General features: G+C 45.5%; 1 protein-coding gene across 3 annotated transcripts in view; it reads right to left on the bottom strand.

Moving 5' to 3' along the window:
• PATJ (PATJ crumbs cell polarity complex component) overlaps nt 1–24,147 on the bottom strand; it is a 309,336-nt gene that overhangs the window by 244,162 nt on the left and 41,027 nt on the right. For all 3 annotated transcript variants that reach the window (XM_044749519.2, XM_044749521.2, XM_014854688.3), the window contains exons 12-16: nt 23,325–23,471; nt 19,950–20,023; nt 17,893–17,949; nt 8,317–8,451; nt 2,978–3,139 (exon numbers count right to left, since the gene is read on the bottom strand). In XM_044749519.2, coding sequence (XP_044605454.2) covers nt 2,978–3,139; nt 8,317–8,451; nt 17,893–17,949; nt 19,950–20,023; nt 23,325–23,471 — 575 coding nt within the window. The remainder of the gene's footprint in view (nt 1–2,977; nt 3,140–8,316; nt 8,452–17,892; nt 17,950–19,949; nt 20,024–23,324; nt 23,472–24,147) is intronic.

The raw sequence follows: 24,147 nt of genomic DNA, 5'->3' as shown, positions 1-24,147 counted from the left end.
CACACACACTCTAGCACAAGATCTTCATGGAAATTCAAGGACTTAAAAACACAGAGTGTTCATAGTTTTTAATGTAAAGTACCTGTTTCATTCAAAGTATTAACACTGACCTCTTATACTTCAATGAGTTCATCATCCCATTAGAAGCATAAAAGGAAAAATATGCAATTTAAGTAAAAATAAGAACATCAAGAAAGTCAAAGCTTATAAGACACTTAAGTAGCACTGACTTCATAATTACAGTGAGAGACAGAGAGAAAGGTGCCAACACAGACAGGAACCAGAGCAGGACACACAGATAACACTCTGCCGGCTCCCGGAAGTTTTCAAGAAAACTTTACTAGAAAAATAAGCTGGGAAAAACCCATATGTTTGGGAGTCAGGTAAGTCTAAAAACAGGTAAAAATGACTGAGTTGAAATAACGAAAATCTGATCTTGGAGGAAGCAGGTCAGCACAACTCCCCAGTACACAGGTCCCTGGTTATTTTCTCTGCCTTCATGCCCCCAGCCGCCTTACCCAGGTCCCCTCCTGTCAGAGAAAAGTCACCGCCACATGGAACCAGGAAGCTAAGTGATGGAGGGGGAATGAGTTGACTGCGCAGGAGGAGAGCTGCTCCAACCTTCCGTTTTTATACCACCTACGGCACTGAATTGTTGTTTTCACACAGTTTATCTTCCCCCAAATGCTCTGAACTTCTGTCTGAAGCTCCAGAATTACTCTGGCTTTCTTTGTAGCTGTAGCAACTGACAAAATGCCTGGCTTCCAGGCTAGAATGGAAACTGCGGCTGCAGAGTCTACCACGGTCGTCCACTCAGCCCACAAGAACGCCTGGCGCACAGTAGGCCCAGATAAATATTCTTTCCATACATTAATGAGTCATTCATCTTTGAGCGGGTTTCCTTTGAAACTCTTTTTTTTAATAAAGCTACTGACTAAATAATCCTTTTTAAAAGTAGACTTTCAAAAATTTAAGGTGATCCTAGTAAACAAAATGAAAGTGCATCATTCCCACGAACCTAACTGAGTGACCTGCGGAAAAATCCATTTAATGGAACCAAAGGGCCACACCTCTAATATGGAAGAGTAAAGCACCAGAGCTAATACAAAAACATTTTAAAATTAGGGTTGGTCCAGATCTCAGACAGTTCCTGCATGTCATGGAAAGTCAATACTGAATCCATGGTGGATGGAATCTAAACATGGGAACGATTTCTTGGTTCCTGAATTACAAAACCTAACATTAGTGGGAACAGTCTGGATCAATAACCTCTGTATATATCAGGCTGACGGGAGGCTATGATACACTTGAAGAGAAAACACTTACACCTTCCAATAAAAAGTAAAGTTCCAACAGCTAACACAGTTTGATTGATGTTCTACTGGGGCAGTTAACACCCTCACTGACTAATGAGTATTAGAATTTTGGCTGAGCTGCCTCACCAGATAGGGTTTAAGAACCTAAGATGGTTTTGGGATAAATGAAAAAAGAGTCAGATGGAAAAGAGAGCCAGGATCATAAGAAACCTCACACAACTATAAAACCCAAGTTTATAGAAATTTCAAGGCATCCAAGGTAAATAAGATATTATGCTCCAAACTAAAATATATCACTTTGATACAATCAATTCTGCATAACTCCTGAATTTACAGAATGGAAAGCAATCAACTAATGGGCAGCCAGGTTGACATTTAGCATAATTCAAAGCTGTTGTTTACCCATTGTGGTAAAGTATGACAGATGGGAGCACAGAGTCAGCAAGCCAGGTCGGTGACTTACACACCCTGTAAGATTAGATTGAAGGCATTTTTATTAGCCTTTAGAAGTAAGCCATCACCCACATTTAATTTTAGTAAAGATAGCAAGAATCACAAAAGTGTGGCATTAGAGTCCTTTCCTTGAAATATGTTTTACCAAAGATAAATATTAAAAAAAGATTTTCAATCAATAGTCAATAATTTACTAAGCACTTCTTATATGCCCAGTACAGAATAAAAACCCTATGAAATACAAAACGATGTTAAGCCTCTGCCCACAGGAGCCAAGCGTTTTCTTGAAAAACAAGCTTAACCACATGGAACCATGTGTGACTATGAGACAGTGCTAGACTCCCATGCACTTTAGGAAACGAGAAAACAGACATGGGAGGAGTCGAGAACAGGCAGAGCCAGCTTCCACCTGGGGAGCACTCTCCCCGTGCGAGACGCTGCACTAAGGACTCTGAGCACGTTACTCCATTCCCCTCTCAGGTAAACTGACGAGCGGGGCAGTGCTCCCAGAGGAGGAACGTGAGCAGGAAGTCAAGGTGCTTGCTTAAGGATACACAGTACATAGTAGGGGAGGCCGGACGAGGGCCCACATATCTCAAAAGCCAGACCACAGACAGGTAAAAGGGACAGCCCCATGTATCAACACTGGTGTTCATGGAATTATAGTCTAAAAGAGCCTGCAAAGGGAGAAAGGGACATAAAAGATGAGGTTACAGCCAGCATAAGATGGCAAAGCACGTGCTTGAAATGGTTTCACAGTCACGATGCTCTTAAACAAGAGGACAGAGAGCCCAGAAAGTATTCTGTATCCTCTGACCTTCCGACGGCTGTTACAGCAATCGTTAGACTCTCTTTGAAATTGGTCATAGCTCTTCATATTTTTAAGGCTCTGAAAAAGGGAAATCCATTAGATACTCAACACTCACCAACATCTTAAACTTATTAAGATGAACTGAGTCGAAGTGGCAGCCGAAAGTAACGAGCCCAGGCAATTATAAAAGAAAGGTTCCCTAAACCAAACTGTGTGCACGTTAATGTCACCAACACTCCAAGGAAAAAAAGGGAAAGTTTTATGACGTCAAATGGAAAGGAACCATTTGAAAAGCTAAGCATCGTTGCCTTTGAGAGCTACTACGGCCACATAAGAGAGGGCGGAAGTTTCCTCCCGTCACATCACAACACGCTCTCGGCCATCCCCAACTCTTCACCTGCGTCTCGGGAGGGGAGGCCACGGGGGCCCTCGGCTCGTCCACAGAGGCCTCGTCATCGAACAGCCGGCGACAGCACACCAAGACGAAGGGGGGTGGTGCCTCCTTCAGGAAGGAGACCGCCTCCCGGCGGGACTTCCCGTAGAGCCGCACTCCGTTGACCTGGGGGGACAGGGCAGAGTGAGAGCCGCACACCGTTGACCTGGGGGACAGGGCAGAGTGAGAGCCGCACACCGTTGACCTGGGGGACAGGGCAGAGTGAGAGCCGCACACCGTTGACCTGGGGGACAGGGCAGAGTGAGAACCGCACACCGTTGACCTGGGGGACAGGGCAGAGTGAGAACCGCACACCGTTGACCTGGGGGACAGGGCAGAGTGAGAACCGCACACCGTTGACCTGGGGGACAGGGCAGAGTGAGAGCCGCACACCGTTGACCTGGGGGACAGGGCAGAGTGAGAGCCGCACACCGTTGACCTGGGGGACAGGGCAGAGTGAGAACCAGGAGGCCCCAGCGAGAAAACAGTCTCTCGCTGTAGCAATCCACCAACACGAAAACAGGACGTTGATTTACTGTCCCTGGAAACACAGGGCCTATATGTAAATCATATTTAGTACTAACTAAACACTGGAGATCCTTAAAATTTATAAAATTAAGGCTACGCCTTCACTGAACTTGGGTGAATAAGTATAAAATGTGTGCAGAGTACAACTGGGTAAGCCCCCTGCCTGATTTTCCCACCTCTGTGGTCTCCCCTTCCCACCCTCCAATGTCGTATTCTTGCACCTGCCTCCACCCAGCTCCTTACACACATTCAGTCCCATTTACAGCCTTCCTGAGACTGTGTCACTTTTTCATAAGAGTATCACTATAGACATTAGCACTAATTTTTTTTTAATTAAGATTATGATAGTTAACATCCTTGTGAAATTACAGTTGTACATCATTATTAGTCTTGTTGTAGGTACACCACTTCACCCCTAGTGCCCTCCCCCCACCCCCCTTTCCCCTGGTAACCGCCGATCAGTTCTCTTTGTCCATATGTTAACTACCACCTATGAGTGGAGTCATACAGAGTTCGTCTTTCTCTGTCTGGCTTATTTCACTCAACATAATACCCTCAAGGTCTATCCATGTTGTTGTGAATGGGACGACTTTGTCCTTTTTTATGGCTGAGTAGTATTCCATTGTATATATACACCATATCTTCTTTATCCAATCATCAGTTGCTGGGCACTTAGGTTGGTTCCATGACTTGGCTATTGTGAATAATGCTGCAATGAACATAGGGGTGCATGGGACTTTTGGAAATGCTGATTTCAGGTTCTTAGGATAGGACCTTAGCACTAATTTTAAGGCTGTTAAGAACCATCAACTTATAAGGTAGAGGTAACACTGTAACGATTGTAACAGTCGAGGCTAGGATACTCAGCGGTCACAATTTAGCAACAGTTCACGACTTTCTTTCACATGCCATAAACTCATAATACCATCCTAGAGAAATCACTTCTTTAGAAAAGAAACACACAGAACTCTGCATCAGTTCCACTCTTACAAGCTCTGCCAACACGGCCGTCAAGCACAGGCAGTGTGTTACTTTTCACATTATTTTACACATCGCATATGTTTAAAAGAACAAAAAGATAACTAACTATTCCTTCTTAATGATTAATGCTTATCACCAGAAAACTTCCTAAATTTCCTATTATTCTTGGTGCACAATTACAATACTTCGCACCAAAAATGATTTAGGAAAAAAGTCTATCCTAATTTTTCATATATATGACTTTAGCTCCAGGAGCTCTCTCAGTTCTGACTAAAAGTCACTGAAAGCTGTCTGTCTGCTACTCCCAAAAAAGCTGAGGTATGAACAGAATCCAGGTCACAAAGAACCTTTCACATCTGACTCCTCCTACCTTCCTGGGGGGGTTCAGCAGCATTATTATTAGTTTTGAAGATACTTCTGCTCTGGCACTAATTTCTGACAGGTGCAGTGCTAATGTCCAGCTAACGGGCAGGGCCGACTTTCCTGGGAGGAAGCTGTCCACAAAACCTGTCATTGCTCAGGGAGCAGGAGCACGGGGTGTGGGGCGGGGGGGGGGGGGGGGGGAAGAGCCCGGTCAGCCGCTGTCGGAGCCCCGGGGCAGCCCTCCCTGGGAACCACCGTCAGGCCTGTAACACAGGCACTTAGCCATCGGGCCAGACACAAGCTCCCTGCATCTTAACTATTTACTAAGGAGTCACCACGTGGTAGAGACCCCCCCCCCCCCGTGCGCTTCAGGAGCCAGCCCGAGGGGAGCAGTCAACATCCTCTCCCCAGACTGTGACTGATGATGAGGGCCGAGGACAGCAAGCCTGCAGCAGAGGAAAGGGTTTTCCTTGGAAACAAGTCAATCTTCACACAAAAAATGGGCAGGGAGGCACCGTCACTGGCCACACCACATCCACAGTGCCCGCTGGAGCCACCAGCAGGGAAAGCTCTAAAACCCACCTGGTGGGTGGTCAGCTACCCTGAAAACAAAGCTCACGACCCAGTCCAGGCGGATCTGCCCGCACGAGCATCAGTGTGTGCTTCACACTGTCAAGAGATCGGAAAATCACATTTCAGGGTTTTATCTTGGAGTAGATTTAAATATTTATTTAGCTCATTATTTATTCATTTGAGTTGTCTCCAGTTATTATGGCCATGCCTGGGAGTCCTCCTCACTGCTCTGCAAGGCTAAAGGGTTTGGCCACCTTCCCAGCGCCAGCCCCATCTGAGGGGATTTACGGCTGCTGTAAACAGCGGCACTGGCTCAGACTCCGCGCAGTGTTCTAACCCCAAACCGATTTGTTTCTGGCTTCAAGCTCTAAGGAGCACATCACACACACACACACGCACACTTCAAGTTCAGGAGTTTAGTTGGCTAACTTTACTCTCGGAGATTTTTTATTTCTACGTTCAGTTCCTCAGAAGGCGGCAAGTTTCATTTTGGAGTTCACAGTTCGTTTTGGAGCTCACAGCATTTCTCCAGGCCCTGACACCCTCTGCCGTGCCGCCAAGTCTCACTTATTCAGACTTTGTGGTTAGAAACCGTGTACAGGTGCTCATCCACAGAGGACACGAAGCTGTACGAGTACTGCTCCCTACCTTCCTTCCTTCCATCTGAACTCGTCCTGTCCTACAAGACTGCTGACACCTTTTCAGTGACGGTACTGCCACCATCTCTCAGTGAGACAATGCCTCATGGTTTACAGGGACGACAGTCCATTAGATGCTCACGTACACAGGGTGAAGCAGGTATTTATTGAAGAAACTGACTCTCACAGTTAAGTGGCGCGCCCAGGGACCCCCAGGCTGTGACAAATTCAGAACCAGAAGCAGCTCTTCCTTCACTCCTGTGCCTCTCTCCCTATCCCACGTCTTTCACCAGAAATCTGTGCTTACGAATTCACCAAGTCTACATGCTGCTTCTCACACCACACCTTAGTCCGTCCCATGGGATCCTGATCTCGGCTGAGGCCCAGAGGGCTCAGTTGCTGGCTGGGCTTACCTGCTCGGGCCCCTCACATCCGGCCAACATCTCTCTAACACCCACCATGTGCCAGTAGGGAATTAGAGTGAATGCCACTGAACCATACACTAAAAATGCTTAAGGTGCTAAATTATATGTTATGTATATTTTGCCACGAAAAAGGTGAAGTAAATCAGTTTTTACTCATATTTCCACATCTCCTAAACAAACCAATCTCATTTCTTAATACCTAACAACTACTTTCTTAGAAACGGTTTCCAAATTGCCTGCAACCCACAGATCACCGTGAGACCCACAAAGCTCTGCCACATGCCCTACACGTCAGAGGAGAAGGACATGATCAAGCAAATAAAAACCACGAATGACGCAGTAAAATCTAGGGCTTGAACCTGCAACAGGCAGCCTAACATCATTCCTTGAACACCTCTACAAACAAGCAACTTACTACGGCTTAAAACAGGACTCCGACAGCCTGCTCTCCCAGGCTTCGGACAGAATCTGACCCCTAGTTAGAGCACTCTTCCTTCTGACCTCGAGATCCAACCCAGAATTCCCAACACACTCCTCTAAGTGGCCACAGTGTTAAAAACATGCAGTTGTACCCAATAAAAAACCTATCTGCTATCCTTGTCACCCCACCGTGAGCAAACAAACTTTAGAAGAAACCTCTATAATCAAGGCCCAGGGATTCCAATCTTGGCTACAAGGCTGATTCCATCAAACCCAACCTGGGGCTTCTTGTGGATCCTAACTCTTGGCAGAATCCTGGTCTACACAGCCTTCTCTAAGTCTGACCATTCTCCACGTCATTTGTTTAGGAGCTGAGGAGGTACTGTGATATATTTGAAAAAACAGTGAAATGGGAATCAGAAAACACGAACGAAAGCCATTATTCCACCAGGGTGTAAAGTTGGGGAAGTCAGTGCTTTATTTTCTCAACTATAAAATTAAGGGTTCCAACGTTGCTTGGCTTGTTTGTTGTGTCAACTGCAGAACTTTCCAGCCTACAAATGTCTCAGGAAAGTCACATAAAAGCACAAGTGCTCCAGAACTGCTCTGACTGAGGAGAGGCTGGAGCTGGAGTGAGCCCAGGGAGGCTGCCACGTTGGGGAGGGAGCCGCAGGGAGACCACTGAAAACCAGTCAATAGTGCATAAGCCTGAGGTCGTCCAGATCCAATGCTTTTCAGAAATAATCAACAAAACCTGCAAATGAAACTGACTACATGTTGCAAACAAGGGTCAAAGATTATATTCTTAAAAGTAATGTTGCTTACAAAAATACTAATTACACTATCAGACTGAAACAGGACATCAACTTTTTTCTTAGTCAATCATTTAAATCAGCACTCACAAGCACATCTCAGGAGTCCCAAAAGATGGGGAAAATGAACTGAAAGCGTAGTACCTACTTTCTTTGTCATTACATAGGCTGTTAGTATTTTTCTTTGCCTTTATTTTATTTATCTTTTTGCAGCTTCATTGAGATATAATTGACATATTGTGTAAGTTTAAGGTGTACAAGGTGATGATTTGATTTTACATATGTATTGTGAAATGATTACTACAATAAGGTTAGTTAATACATCCATCATCTTAGTTACCATATGTGTGTGGGGGGCAGTGAGAACATTTAAGATCTACTCTCTTAGCAACTTTCAAGTATACGATGCGGTATTGTTAACTATAGTCAAGTATTTTTCAATCTAAATAGCTCACGTTACACCGGCATTGGTGATAACACAACTCAGTGGATTTCTGGTGAGAATACATTTTCCTACAACCTAGAAACCCCTACCCTGTGACTTTCTTCCTCATAAATTTTACCTCAAGAAGCTCATCCTCTGGCTGTAGGAGGTTCAGCGTATCAACAGGACCACCGGGAGCAATCGAGGAGATGTAATGGTGTCCTTCAAAGGAATCCACTTCCATGCCAAGCCTCAGGGTGTGGATGGGCAGCAGCTGCAGCAATAATATCAAACATGACAGGGACACACGCAGCTGTTAATCTTCCATCGACAATTATTTTGACATGAAAGCCCCACCTCTCGAGTCAGATCACCAAAATCCCCAGAGGACAAAAATGGGAAAACCAGCCTCAGGTAGAACACGAAGTCACTTGTCTTCCTGTTCTCACTCTTTTCCTTTCAGAAACCCTGGGAATGGAGCGACAGATGCACAGTCCTGACTTAATTCAACTCACAGGTGCTCCGCACTTGCTACAGTTGCCAGTATGTATTCTGTTTCCCTTTTCTGCAGGCTTCCCATCCCCTGCAACATTCTAGCTTTGCTTTACTACCTAACTTGCTTCCACTTCCACTTCCACACTTCAATACCAAGGCAGGGTCACTTCCAGGAAGCCCTTCCTGATAGGTGAGTTGATGGGCCTTGTCTGGGGTCCAAGAGAACCCCGTGCACACCTCTATCACAGCTCACACACACTGTGCTTACAAATTCTGACTTTCTTCATTGCTCCCCTGGTTGAGCGCAGTTTGTGTCTTTTCTCTCCATAACCTAAGGCGCTACAACAGTGCCAGGCATTAAACATGGGCTCACTAAATGTTATCTGAACTAACCCATGAAAGATGGTACCTCGCTCAAGGTGTCCTTTTCCACCTCACCAACCTAAGCGAGAACAGTTTCCAATCTGGAGGGAGGCATGGGTGTGGAATAAGGCAGGCGATCACCACTCCACTCTAGGACTGCTGCTGCTGGTTAAAAGGATTCACATGGGCTCAGATTTGAGTCAAGGGTTAAGACTCTCCAGCCAACGTCAACGTGAAGAGATGAGCGTCTTCATGTTGTTGGCTTTAAGGGTCAAAGGCATTCGCCAAACTCCGTTCCCATGACCTCTCGGGTGGAGCTCACGGTTCCTTGTTGTGGCCGTATAAACTCAAAGATGGTGAGTGGTGCTAAAATAGTCTGTTTATCTAACTGCACACTTGGCAAGAAGAAAACCCTACACAAGGTAGCAACGCACCCACAACAAGTCTTCCCTGCTTCCTATTCTCGGTGACCCCTTCTCTCTGAGCCATGACCTCCCGAGTCACCTGCTCTGAGTCCCCAGAGCCCCACAGGGCTGCCCCAGACACCACCTGGAGCTCATTTCCAACCCACCACAGACACACAGACAAATGCGAAGTGGCGAGCAGTCCAGCCGACCAAGACCTCAACGACCAAGAACAGGCCTGAGGGACTCAGGCCCTGCGTGATTTCCTGAGGACGAGGCTCTGGGCCGCCAGGCTCTTCAGGATCTGCCACCGTCCTAGCACTCTGAGGGGAGGCGAAAACTGTTTCACTCTCGTTCCCTCCCCGTGATTTCTTTCTTCCCATCTATTCGTCATACCAAATCCTGTACCTGGAGCTGGAAGGAGACATCAGGTACCCTCTCCGGTAGGAAAAGGGGACCTGAGACTCTCAGAGAGTGTCTCTGCCATAAGTTTACCCACCCACCTCACCAACACCCCTCCTCCTCTGCTCATGAGCCAAACATCAGGCAGAGTGGTCCACGGGTCCACTGTCATCTCCAGCAGTGTACTGGAGCCTGCTCAGAGAGCAGGCTGTTCAACTTTCAAGAATTCTGCAAGCCAGTTCTTAAATATAGCCATTATTAAAAATTAAATTACACAGTTACAATTAAATAGTATTAAAAATAAATGCAATAAGTACTCAAAATCCATCACTTCCTAATTATTTTTACACATTTTATATATGTCCTTGAAGTGACTTCTACCTGTCATATGTGTATGGTGGAAATACTCTCTAAGAACTTAGAGGACCCTGAAGGGGTGGGCGGCTGAAAGAGACGGACGAGACAGTGATCTGTTTAGCTGTTCAGTGAGCAGGCTGGTAATTAACTGCCCTGCTCCCGCGGAGAAGCCCGCAGAAATGAAGTGTTTGTGAATCGCTTCCCAGCTCAGTGTCCAGGGACGTCACTCCGGGAGCTTGAAGTCTACCCTGATGGGACTGCTCGCACCACAGAGCTCGGCAAACACTAGAGACCCGGGCTGCCCTTTTTCTTCAGAGTTAGACACTGACCTGCACAGCCCTGACCCACACCTTGTTTGGGCATCTCATCTAGCACCGGTTTATAGGGTATGAACTATGTGCACGGATTCGAGTCATGAGCTGCAATTATAGGGTACGTCAAAGACATGGGTTCTCACAGTCTCCCCATGGAACTGCGTCGAGAGTGGCCGACAGACAGGAAGCAAGCAACAGAGCCAGCAAACAAGTAAATGAACCGTCCACCAACAGACGGTCGTGAGGAGCCAACAGGGACGACTGTGACGAGTGCCATGAAAGGACTGAGCCGGGGCGCGGCATCAGACACACCGGGAGGTCACTGGGAGAGCTGGCTGGAGGAGGCTTCACAGAGAGGGGACGCTCACGGTGAGACTGAGGGAGAAGAAGAGGTTGCTGGGAGACGCTCGTGGAAAGTGAGGGAAAGGCACAACTGCTACATTTGTGCTCTGAGCAACTGGGTAGATGGTGGTGGCAACTTCTGCACAGAAATAAGTGTCCAAATTAAGATGAAGACATTGCTGTGTGCAGAGATCTCCACGACTTAGACAGCGGCATACCCTGTAACAAGCGAAAGGATCAAGGAGAGAACTGATCCCAATCTGCCTCCCAGCACCCCCTGGAGAACCCTGCAGGGCGGACCCCTCTCCCGACAACCAGAGAGTAGCTGAAGTCAGGAGAGGCTGGAGCACAGAGGGTAGCAGGGCCACCTGGGGACTCCCCCTGCCAGACCCAGGGCTGTGCCCTTCCAGGCTTCCCCCAGAATCTGCAAACACCACATGCTCCCTGGAGACTCAAACCATGAAAAGGACACCGGTGCTCCATCTGCAATCACACTGGACAAATAAACCAGAGACGATGTTTACGAAACCCGTCTGCCTGAAACAGGCCCATCTAACATCAGCTCTGGACCTGAATCAGAACGCGGCCGGGTCTGAGACGCCCCGCTGCACGGCCGCAGGCTTCCTGCGGGAGCAGGGCCGTTGGATTGCCTGTCCCAGCTGCTTTAGCAGCTAAGAAATCAGCCGCCTCCCCTGTCTCCTTCAGCTGCCCACCCTGCAGGATGCTGAGTTCTTAGGGGGCAGAGGGCTAAAGTGACGGGAGCGGGTGCGACAGGTGACTGACACCTAAACACACCGCACGTTACGCTTCTTGATGCTCAGTCCACGCGCTTCGCAAGGGGTCCTATTTAAGTTGACAAAGTTAATGAGCAGCAGGATTTTCATGATGCTGACATGACAAGCAAAAGACAGAAGAAAATGAATCCAAGGACGGTGCGGCCACCATGAGATTTACTGTCAGTGTTAAAATGATGGAGATCAAATGAGACCAAGAACCCAGACGCCCTCAACCCATGAGTGGGGAGACTGGTCACAAAACAGATCACAGCTCATTCATTTCCCTAAAAGTTCTACTTTTAGGACCCAAAAACAAGATATCAAAATGCTCAAGAGGGAATATAAATGATGTTGCTTCAGGAGGAAAAAAACTTCTGGAAAAGAATAGATATGTCAGCGGGATGGGGAGGATGCTTCCAAAACAGATGAACTCAAAATAGAACAGAAAGAACCCCACGATACACACACACACACCCACACACACACAAGTCTGAAGATATCAAATAGCCATTTATGTCAAAGATTGAGGGGAGAGTTACTAAATTTACCGCAAATAACAAACTTTCCGAGAGCAAGGCTCCAGCTTCTAAACTAATGGTGAAAGGCAGCAGAACGGCCTCCAAAGTCGGGTGCGTTCACTCAGATTGTGAAGACAATCGACCAGACCGTCACAGCTTGATTTATGTTGGTTTTTCTCACCCATCTATGATTTTAATTCTGAACGTTTAGACACCGCACGCTACGTGCTCTTCTGTACGGAAGTATCCTGAAGGTTCTCTTCAGTTACCCAACACCAAGGCCAAGCGTCAGCTGCCCTTCATCGTTTTAGATACCACTCATGTCACCTGTCTGGCCCAGGTGAGATCCAAGCTTTCGACACCTGGCCTAACACTTCGCGGGGCCCACCCTTTCTCTGCTTTTGCTCATGGTATTTCCCCCCCGGAAAACCCACTGCTCTCATTGCTGCAAACCCATTCTTCAGAGTGACTCAAATGCCATCCTCCCAACGAGCCTCCTTCAACTGTCCTGAAGAAGAAACACCTCCTCCCATGAATACAGAGAATGCATTGTAGCAAGACCTGGACGAGAATTCTCCACGGACGGAGGCAAGACAGGGACCACAATTTCCTTTAGGGACCTCACCCAAGCCTACAGGATCAGAATATTGGTGAGGAGGAGCAGAAAAGGGCCAGCGTATTTTGAAAAAGTTTCTCTGACGTTTCTATGGGCCACCTGCCCTAGTAAGAAACCACTGCTAACCGTAGTTACCCGGTTCTGTGTTTTGCACCTCAAAAAGAGAGCAGCAAAGTGTGCAATACACACTTGAGAACTGGTGACAGTGGCAGGTGCCTCTAGGAGAGCAGGGCACGGGATGGGGGGAAAGCTTATTTTTTGCAGGACATACTTCCATAGCTTAATTTTATGTCTTTCCACATACTATCCATTCAAAAGAAAAAAGAAAAGAGCCAAGAATGGCACAGACTCAGAAGCCAGACACCCCGACTCGTTTCCTAATTTTGCCACTTACGAGCTGCATGTGATCTTGGGCAGACTCTGTTTCCATCTACTAAAAATGGGAAGGAGGAAACAGCTGCTGGTCAACAGGGCGAGTGTGAGAAACAGAGGAGAGGACGGTTTAAAGCAGAGCTGGCCTGGTAACCCAGTGACCCGGCTCCTGCAGGGCCTGGCACATCCCTCACCTTAGAAATTATATGTGCTCATCAGAGTGAGGGGGAAACTCCCGTTTTCATGCCCTCTGGTTCAGAGAATATCATCCGGAAGGAAATAAAGTGAAATCTGTCCGTTGGTCTGGTTAAATCCAGACCACGGGACCTGGTGTTCTGTTTCCCAGGCTGGGGACACTATTATGCTCTCTCCACACAGGCTGATGGCCGCAGAAACACCACTGGATGGAGCTTAACGCTCCTGCTCACGGTCCTGCGATCATCTTGCCAAGAGGACGGTCCCCAAAGGCGCATCTCTCTATGCTCCTGTGTCACGACCACCGACCTCCTGGGAGCAGTGCGGCCACGCTCAAGCCTGTCTCCCCTCCCTGTCTCCTCACAACTCCACCCACCTCAAGGGAAAGCCTTACCTAGCGCACGGGCCCGAACACCCGCAGAGGCTTCCTGAAGCACAGTCGCTCGAAGAGTGGTGGGTGTGGGCAGTGATCAAGTGACATCTACAGGCTAACACCAGCCTCAGCCACGAAGTACCAGTTTCCTCATTGGAAAGCTGACGTGACAGAGGAGACCCCGTCAGCCTCGACCTCAGATCACGACACCAGCCTGTCCAAAACCTTCCACTGTGTTCCCGGCTCGTGGCCGAGGACCCCGAGGCCTGCAGCTCCAGCTCTTCCTCACCAGCCCCATTTAACAGCATCCCACTCTGCAAAGAGCCTGACCAAGACACAGAAACAGCTCCCACTCCTCCCGCACGCAGCCCTTCCCCGCACGGCTGCGTACCCGCTGCTCCTGTCTCCCAGCTCAGCCGTTTCTGTCCTCCAAGCCTGAGCTCAAGGCCTCTGCTGGCGGCTCCCTCTACAGCGGCCCAGGGAGCTCTCATCACGCTCTTTGTTCCTCTGCACCACCTCGTGGAATCTACAACCATCTTACCAAGTTATTTTCACTGGCTTGTGATCACGCTCCCACCCAGCCCAGAATCTAAGCTCGAGGAGGGCGCGGGCCTTTCTGCGTTGCTCCCGGCGGCTGGCGGCCCTGTGTCTGGCAGGGAGCAGGAGCTCAGGAAACACTTGAGGAGTGAGTGAACGCGCTCTACGCTGCCACCCGCCACTGCTATGCGGCAGTGTCATCTGAGCGAGTCAGTCAAGCTGTGCAAACCTTAGACCCACATCTGTGAAATGGGTTTTGAGAGGCTGAAGTCTCCTTTACACATTGTAGGGAGAAATGAGAGGCTACTGAGTTAAGAAGCAAACTCCCAATTATAAGGCGATTTAAAAGTTTACAGCTCATCAAAATAAAGAAACCATCTGTGGACATTCATAACTAAGAAATCAACGTAGAACAAAGTAAATGTGCTTGACAATGTTCTGTGGAAAAGGCACACCTCCTCCTCTCTCTCACGTCCGTGACACAGGAGGATGGTGCCAGTGCGACAGGCATGTGGTCATGGAAGCCAACAACTGAACATGGAGAGACGACAGTGCAGTCACGGGAAACTCCTCCTTCCAGCACAAAAACTTTTTGCCACAACAAAATTTCAACTAAACAATGAAATGTTTCAAAATAGCTTATTTAAGAAAAGGAGGCTTTAAAAGGTTAGAGACTAAAGGCACTAGAAGCATACAACTGGAAGCTAAAACCACCACGGGCAAACAAGTCTTACGTGTTGGTGCTGAGCCACATTAATTAGGGCCTAGATTAAACAGACGTAATCATCTACAACATATGTATTATTGTTCATCTTTGTAGAAGAATCAGGCTGCTTATTTCACCTCCTGAAGTGCTTCCTCACACGCCTCTTCTTCATGAGGCCTTCCCTGGTCAACCCACCTAAAAGCGCAAACACTCTCTCTCCTCACTTCCTTATCCACCTTCCCTGCCTAACGTTCCGCATGGCACACGTCACCCATTCTATGTTACTCACTTACTTATTTCCATCTCCCCCCACTAAAGCATAAGTTCTACAGGGCAGGGATTCTTTACCCATTTGTTCTCTTCTGAAACCCCAGCACCAGCAGAGGACGTACATAGAGCAGATACTACAAAATACTTGAGGGATGAAGGAATGAACAACTGAACGCAGTGGTGAGTTTCAATGAGGCAGTTCTGAAAGTCTGTTCAACTCACAGCCTTTCTGCGCCTCCATCCTAGAGTCACTGAGTACACACACACATCACATGGCATAGAAGTTGATCAGAAAAGAAGATGGAATGAGCAAGAGCGTGGCAAGGAGCTGGGGAGCAGAGGAGAGAGAGAACATGGGCCTGGAGAAAGAACACCGTTCTTTAAGACGCCCACAAAGCAGTTATCATCCTTTCTCACTTATCATAGTGTGGAGAGACAGGGTCCTACGGCTTTGAACGCAGGAGGACAGACAGGTAAAGCTGAACTACATGAAGAACTGAACCTGGCTGGAGGGTGGCCTCCCCAAGGACATCTTGAGTTCTGACAGCACGTGGGGAAGGAGGCAAAAAGCTAATAGGAAACCTCTAAGAACCAAGCAAAGATGTGTCAGCAGCCCCAAAGTACCGAGGATACAGAAGTGGAGGTCAGGTCCTCCCAGGGAGAAGGGACCGGTAAACACCCTCAGACTCATGTGGAACACCTGGCAGGCTGGGTCCCAGGAGCAAAGGCAGACCAGAGTCTGAACCAGAACTGTACCTCAGCCTGTCTCACAGACGATCACCCACGCACCCGCCCCACACACACATGCGCACACACTCTGCCTTCTTACTAGAAGAAAGAGTGAGTCCTCTGGACCGAGAGAGCATCACCCGAGTCCTTTTGTAGTTGGCACAGATGATGTTGGACATTCTGTGGCATGATGAGAGATACATCAAATAACATAACTAGAGACAATATCAAACAATAGGAACATATCTACAGTTGATCCAGATACTAGAACTGATTATTTAAAGTCTTTAGAAGCTATGATTAACATGTTCAAGAAATAGAGAAAAAGATGGCAAGTACAGATTTCTTTTTTACTGAGAATTCCACCAAAAGAATCATTATCTAAAATGGAATACAACAGAAATTCTATAGTAGAAAAAAATAATGACAAAAATCAAGGCCTCAGCAGATGGGCCCTTGCAGGAGATCAGGTACAGGATCTAGGAAGCTGGAAGATAGGTTGATAGAAAGCACCAAATTCTGAGAGTTTAGTGCAAATTAAAGTACAATGTTAGGGAAAAGCACCAGATTTATATGAATGATAATTAAAATAATAACAACAGGCTATAATGTACTCGCAACTACCCCAGGCACATTATATTTAATTCCTATAGAACCTGTGAGGTAGGTACCAATTAATATCTCCCCTTTACAGACAACAAAACTGGGACACAGGGTTTAGATAGCTTTACAGGCTAGTGAGTGGCTAAGCCAGAATTCAAACTCAGGCATTGGGCTCTCGAGTCCACGTAGTCGGTCAACTGTACTGCAGTAATTAATAACAACTGACGTTTGGTGAGGGATTTCTCTTACTCTCATTTTGAATTCAGTCCATCTCAACATATTTAGACGATGCAGTAATTAGTGACTGCTCTACTCTAATATAAAGATATTCTGTAAATAAGTTAAAACTAACTATAAGCTATGCCCTGCTGCTTTCACACTGCACGTCTGACGAAGCTCGGCAGCTGCCCATACAGGCTCAGAGGGCAGGGAAGCTCAGAAGGAAAGCAGCACTCTCCAGAGGCAGCCTTGAAAATTCAAACCTATAAAATTATAGTCCATATAACATAAAATTATGGAAGAGAAAATTCCCCACAAATACTCAAAGCAGGAAATGGTAGAACTATCTAAAGAGATAACCTCTTCCCAAACCCACATGGGACAGAGAAAACTCATTCTGAACACCGCCTGTGACAGCCGAGCTCAGGATGAGCTCAGCTGGTGTCCTCCACAGGGGATGACAGAGTAACTTGTGAAACTTTTCTGACAACACCTTTCCCTTCTCATCATTTGTTGAGACACCCATCTAGAATGTTTCTCTAAGTTTCAATTACCCTGCCTTTTGATTGCCCAAAATAGCAACTATAAAATTAATTTGTAGTGAGAGGACACTAAAAATGTTGGGGAAACTGTAAAGTTACCTTCCGGCATTTTGCCGATAGAAATAAAGTTTTCACTATAACGTTTTTTAAGTTCAAGAGAAAACCTTGTCTGTACTCAGAAGATAAACCAGTTTTCTGTCCTCAAACTTCTGGACCTGAAGGATGTTTTAAAGCCCACACTTGTGGTCTTGATTCTCAGGAGACCTATTAAACAGATTCTTGTCGCGCCTGAGAGGCTAAGGCAAGCGGGCACAAGGTCCCTCTTGTGCCACCTTGACCGTGGGCACAGCAGCCGAACCTGAGTTCCTGGCTTCTGGACGTGGCACAAGGGACCACATTCTCCCCAGGCACATCTGACTGTCACCTTCCCAACGGCGAGAACTCACCTCACTTCCAGGAGACATCCGAGATGAAGTTCTGGAAACTTAGGTCACAGCACTAATTTCGTTTCTTTGACAAGAACTTGAAGAAAGTTCTTCAAATAATAAAAAAACTGGTAACATTTTTTAAAACACTGCTTACCTTTGAATATTTCTGTAACTCAGCATCATCTGCGATCTGTGTGTCCAAGGTAGCAACCTAAATTTATAACAAAAAGATTTCCAATATTTGTAAAAGCATAACTTTATTTCTTCGTAAGTTTCCTGAAAAAATCTGAAAAACCAACATACTGATAACTCCATCAGACCTATACTCTAATCTCTTTTCTCTATTTCTAAAATCCATAAATATAACGCATAATGTAAAATATCAGAGAATATTTGCTTTTCTGTTCTTATTGTTCTCCACAGCACTTTTTTTTCCTAAATTATTTAGAAGTTGAACCAGAAGGTAATGGGCAAATACATATACCATTTTTAAAAATCCATCATCCTTAAAATTTTAATATAATCCTCCATTATACTGAATTCATAAAAATTTTATTCTTTTGACAAAACCAAGAGTATGGTCATTTTTACTTTTAAATTCAGGCCTTAAAAGTTTGCAAGGTCAGCAAAGTCAGACAAATTTGGAAAAACTGAAACATGCAACTTTCCACAGCAAGCTCAAACCACTTCCCCAGGAGAAGGAGCTGGCGAGGACACAGACAGAAAGACCTGGACGGGTGGGAAGCTCACAGAATACTTAGAGCTTTGAATCCTGGCCTGAAACTTGTTCTAAGCTTCAATGGCGGACGTCCACGGAAGTGAATTCCTTGCAAGTAAAATACTGATGACTTGCATCTGGAAGCTGTTAATAAAATAGGGTGCATCTGGAGGGAGGGATGAGCTCAACAATGACCCAACTAAAGTTTTTAAAAGTACTGCATTGCAGATAAGTAAGTTCTGGAAGAAAATAAAACAAGAAACACTGAAAACGTGCATGCATTCATCTTGCCTTGCTTCTCCTGCCTGCTCCTCATCCCTGAGAACAAGTTACAACTCCACTGACTAAGCTGTCACTTTAAATTTCCAACTTGAAATTCTGTCTCCTCTTTCTGGCCCCTCTGTTACGACCTCACCATGTGATCAATGAAATTTGGAAGGGTAGTTACAAGGAGGACAAAATTTTAACAAAAAGTGCCCATCAAAAAATTGGCCGTTTATAAATACTGGTTCGCCAAATTACTTTGACTATCAAAGCACTAAGGATAGAAAAGGCCATCTGCCAGGTGACAGATGCTTCTCAAAGAGGACAGCCTGGTAACAAGACAGCATCTGAAATCTATGAAGTCAAGAAGCAGCAGTGCATGAGGACATGCAAGCACAAAACTAGCAAGAAGAGAAAGTGTGGACTGTTTGACTCATCCTAATGACGGTGGGAAATTCTGACAATAGATAGTGGCTGTATATTCTGGATCAAGAAGAGGAAAAGAATCTCCAACCAGCCAAGTACTAATGATAAACATATGTCAGAAATGTGAGTGACAACAGGAATTCAACAGAATGTGTGATTACTAACGCATTTAGTGAACACCGTAGAGGCTTGTCTAAGCATAGCTTTCTGCTCTCATGTGGATTAATACCGGGAAACGTAACCAGTCCCTCACTCGATGAATCTAATAACAGGTGAAAGGAAGTCTAATGGACCACTGGCTCTATAAACTTATACCAACCTAAATTACTTCCTGTTCTCCCAGATACATCTGATAATCATTCTTTCATTTTTCTCATAAAACTGTAAGATTCTTTGTGAAACATAGGACTAATATCCACAGCCCTTTCAGTGTACAATAAAACAAACAGATCATAAAAGCAATCATAAAAATGCCAGCGATTTTAAGCAGCTGATACAGCTTATAAATTTAAAGGCCAGCGCTTTCTCCTCTCACATTTTTCTGCCTACTGTCGACTTAAATGTTTTCAACGTGGACTGAGTGTCTGCTAATTGTAACTGAAACTTGTGTGCAGTCCTTAACCGTTCTTACAGCTTAAGATGCTAAAAAAAAAAACAGAATTGATTGATCCAAAAGAGAAGAAAGGCAGGAGGAAAAAATAAAGGCAGGCTGATTCTTCGACTCTCCCATTTCTTTAAATTGTAGTGTTAGGAGCCTGACATGAAGTGAGCCGTGAGCGTTTTTATTAGAAGGTTTAACATACCATTACTTCATAATCAGGGCCCAGTAGGTTTTCCCACCTGGATTTCAGCTCATTTTCTGGAAAGTCTGGGACTCCTTCAGAATTAGAAAAAAAAAGAATGTTGAAGCTACTGTGAGCCAAACACACTTAACTACTAAATTCTTCACTAAGAGCACAGTTTCAGTAAGTAAATGGGAAATGAATAAAAAGGAAAATGCATTAACTGAGCTCTACCGGGTAAAGTAAAACAGAGGTGACTTATAAGAATAACGGAAATGTAAGGACCGGCTGCGACCAAATTACGAAGGGGCTTTCGTTGGGAAGGAATATTTTAAAGGGAAACGGAAACGATGAGTTATAAATGAAATTTGAATTATATACAGTTTATATGTAAACATCCTGTAGTTTACAAGTAAAATGCATCTGGATTTGCTTTATAATATGTTAGGACAAACAAGGGTTTAATTTAAATGTTGATCACTTCGAAGTAGTACCTTCCGCTCACCCACAGGAAAAGTAAAAACTCATCAGGATCTCCCCTGTCGACTAGGCACACTGCACAGCCCACGCAGACTTTCCACTGGGCCACAGAAAGGCTTGTCTGGTTTAATGCAACCAGTGAGCTGCACGAGCTTTATCAGAACAGAAGCTTGGGTTTTACTTTTGTGGGTTTTACTTTCCTCGGGTCTTTTGTGGCTACTTGGTCATCATATCTTTATGATTTTCTTACTTGAGACCCATACTGCCTTTGTTGCACGGGTAAGATAACTTTAAAGAGCTAGGACAGATTTTAGGTGTCCTGCCTGTCCCCATATGGTCTTAGCCGGAAGCTCAGTGCAGTCGGTAGTCTGAATAATGCCTAATAGGCAGAAGTCAAAGAACTAAAACTATAATTTCAACTTACACCCCATAGTAGTAGCAGAAAATAAACAAACCTCCACCTTTTTTAAGTTAAAGAAAAACTCTCTCCGTTTTGTCACAAGACTGGACAAGTCACAGAATACTTATCACAATTGACAATGCCATCTGTCTAAAATCAAACATCACTTGCAATATCAGCTCTTCCCATCTTCGGCACGGACAGCTCATCTTGGACGCACATAACGCTTAATTACATAATTCAATCATTAGGTAAAGCAGGCTAACCTCAGAAATCAGAGACCAAGACCAATGAACACCAGAGAACTTAAATTACCAGATTCACAAAAGGCGATCCATGAAATAACGATATTAACCGATATGCTAGATGACATTCTGGGAATAATTAACCAAAGATCCTATTGAAAACAAATATCATTCATGTGGGCCCTGCACGTTTGTACCTCCTCCTGTTACTGTTTCCGTAAGAAATTACATTAAGAGTTCTACCATCTCGCCTGCTGTATTTCTTCCGGGCAGCAGTTTCTTATCTGGGAAGCTAATTTAAACAAAATTTGCAATGTACTGTTGAATTGTAAGCTTAAAAACATGATATTTAAAGATGATATTTCATACACATGTATACTAATGTTGACGTTTTGCCTGTAATTCTTTCAACTATATTTTTACCTTTCAGTCGTACAATGAGAGCACACACTGTCACGAGTTTGAAAGCACAGCACAAAAGCCTAAGTACCAGAGGAAAGAGATTAATTTATTTTCAGCAGCTCGATAAATCCTGAGCTACACAAAATGATCAAAAAATGAATAGTATGATGATCTGGAACAATTATTCCAATGGCAATGAAGGGGAGCAGAATATGCCACCCCAAAACATGCCACTTTGGCGTGTGGATTATTTTGGGTCTTGAAGACAATCAAGACCCAGCAGACTCAGGAAAAGCTTTTACTTCTCCCTCAACTACCTGAAAGAATTTAGAAAAAGGCCCTGTCCCAGAACAAGAACCATTACCAGAGATGATGTTTTATCGGAAAGACTTTGCAGGCAGGGCAAACATCTTCTCTTCCTACCGTCCCGTGCACTGCCCTGCCCCCTCGGAGGCCCTGGCCCCTGGCGCATTCCTTAGCTCAGGATGGCACACAAGCCTCAACTGCCCGACTTGCCCTGGGGTCTCATATTTTTATGGAGCTCCTAGATGCAGTTAAGTTTGTTTTTCTGCTGTTAATCTGTCTTATGCCATTGTAACTATTAGACCAGCCACAGAACCTAGAAGGGAAGAAGGGAAAATTTTTCCTCCCCAACAAGAAAAAAGAGAGCTAACTTCCCAGCAGTTAGAAGATTTTTGTCTTACTCTCAAGCTGAAACTATACATATTCATGAAAAAAGACACACAGTGAGGTTGATCCCAAAAGAGCAGATAAAATATTTCTAAAAGTATTTCTAACTTCAGAATGTATTTGAGTGTCGCTTGACAGTTTACTGAAAATCCACCTGGGTTCACTTAGAGTCAAATAGCAAAGATCAACTGCCACCTACGTGGGTCCAAAAGAACAAGGTAAATTTCCAAATCACAGGGAATGTTTCAGCCTGAACGAGGGGTTACTCCCTCCTTAGGCCATTCCTTCCTGAGACAAGACAATCAAAGCCAGCAGCCAGAGCCGCTCAAGCACACGGATGGCGCTAAGTACTCCACCTCACTCAGCTGGCAGGCTTCCCAGGCGCCGCTGGCAGGGAACCATGCAAAGCTGCTATGCGACCTGCTGCAGAACGGAGTCGACTAAGGCAGCGAGGCATCGAAGCACAAAGCGACAAAGCTGGAGCCAGCCCCGTGGCCAAGTGGTCAAGTTTGCATGCTCCGCTTCGGCAGCACAGGGTTCGTTAGTTCAGATCCTGGGCCCCGAGGTAGCACCACTCATCAAGCCACACTGTGGCGGCACCCCACATAGAAGCATCAGAAGGACCTACAAGTAGGATATGCAACTATGTACTGGAGCTTTGGGGAGGAAAAAAAGAAGACCAGCAACAGATGTTAGCTCAGGGCCAACCTTCCTCACCAAAAAGCATGCTTAAAAAAAAAAAGGACAAAGTTGCACATTAAGAAGAAAATTAAAGGATAAATATACAGCAACCTGGCAATTTGATGAAACACATAATGTATACATTATTGACTTTTATGATGAAAAAGAAACTGCCATGTGTACACAGACAGCTGTATCACTATAGCTGTATCAATGGGAACAGAACATACAAACTGAAGTGTGTGGTAGTTAAAAGTGCTGACAAAAACTAGCCATCACATACTAATAAAAAGGCATTCAAAATTAACGTAATCAAACAAAGATTAACAACAATATGCTTGGTCCCAAACTGCCACAAATGTTAGGATGTTGATATTAAGAATATCCTACTTTATATCTCCAAAATGCCTCTAAAATTCCTCACATTTATAGAGAGAAAATGGTTAACAAACTAGAGAGACAAATTACTTTGCTATGCATTGAACGCTCTGTGCCTACCCAATCTTTCCAAGGCTTGCACGCTGTTGGTTTTTAGGTTATCCATTCTTTCTTCAGTGTCCTCATCTTCACTGTCCAAGTTAGTTTCCGTTTCCACCGCTCCAGTCAGAAAGAGGGTTGGTGTTTTCGGCGGCTCTACAACAGCTCCTGAAAGAAGAATTGCTAACTTGAATCTCTGCGCTGAAGACCACATTTCACTGAGCTCATTCCGCTCCTGTCTCCCATCTCACAACCTCAGTACAGACATTTCAGGTAACTTACATACAGGATTCCTTTATTTAAAATGCCATGTGTGATAACCACTCAATTCCTAAAAAAAATCAGCTTGCTGGTAGTATAGAAAAGAATAAGGAACCAGGCAATAGGAAGAGAAAAGCAAATTAAAGTCAATGACAAAGGAGGATCAGATGCTGTTCCACGCGGCCTGGCAAGGAGGGAGAGCACAAAGTCTTGTGCTCTCGTTGCTGTGGGGGCAGGAGCAGGACGTAAGATACAAGCAAGGGCAGCCCGCCCCACTGCGCTGGGCTCTCCGGGGTTCTGCATGACATTGTCGTAAGTGTGAAAACAACTCACAGAGGCAGCCTCCTGAGCTGGGAGGGACCCGGAGAGAATGCCCTGGCACAGAGGTTCTCCCTGAGCTAAACTGAGGCAAGGAAAGTAACAGGACATACAAAGCTTTCAATCTCAAGCACGCAAGGGTCTGTGTGTACCTTACACACAGGGGAGGCTGAGCAAGAGTCACTTTAGGTTATTTTTAAATAGTCACACGTGACATAACGTATTCTTACCAGAAATATTTAACCTGACCCTAACTGAGGCTTTA

The sequence above is a fragment of the Equus asinus genome, chromosome 16, assembly GCF_041296235.1.
Source record: "Equus asinus isolate D_3611 breed Donkey chromosome 16, EquAss-T2T_v2, whole genome shotgun sequence".
Classification (NCBI taxonomy): domain Eukaryota; kingdom Metazoa; phylum Chordata; class Mammalia; order Perissodactyla; family Equidae; genus Equus; species Equus asinus.
The sequence above is the reverse complement of the archived record's forward strand: the minus strand, read 5'-3'. Positions and strand labels throughout refer to the sequence as shown.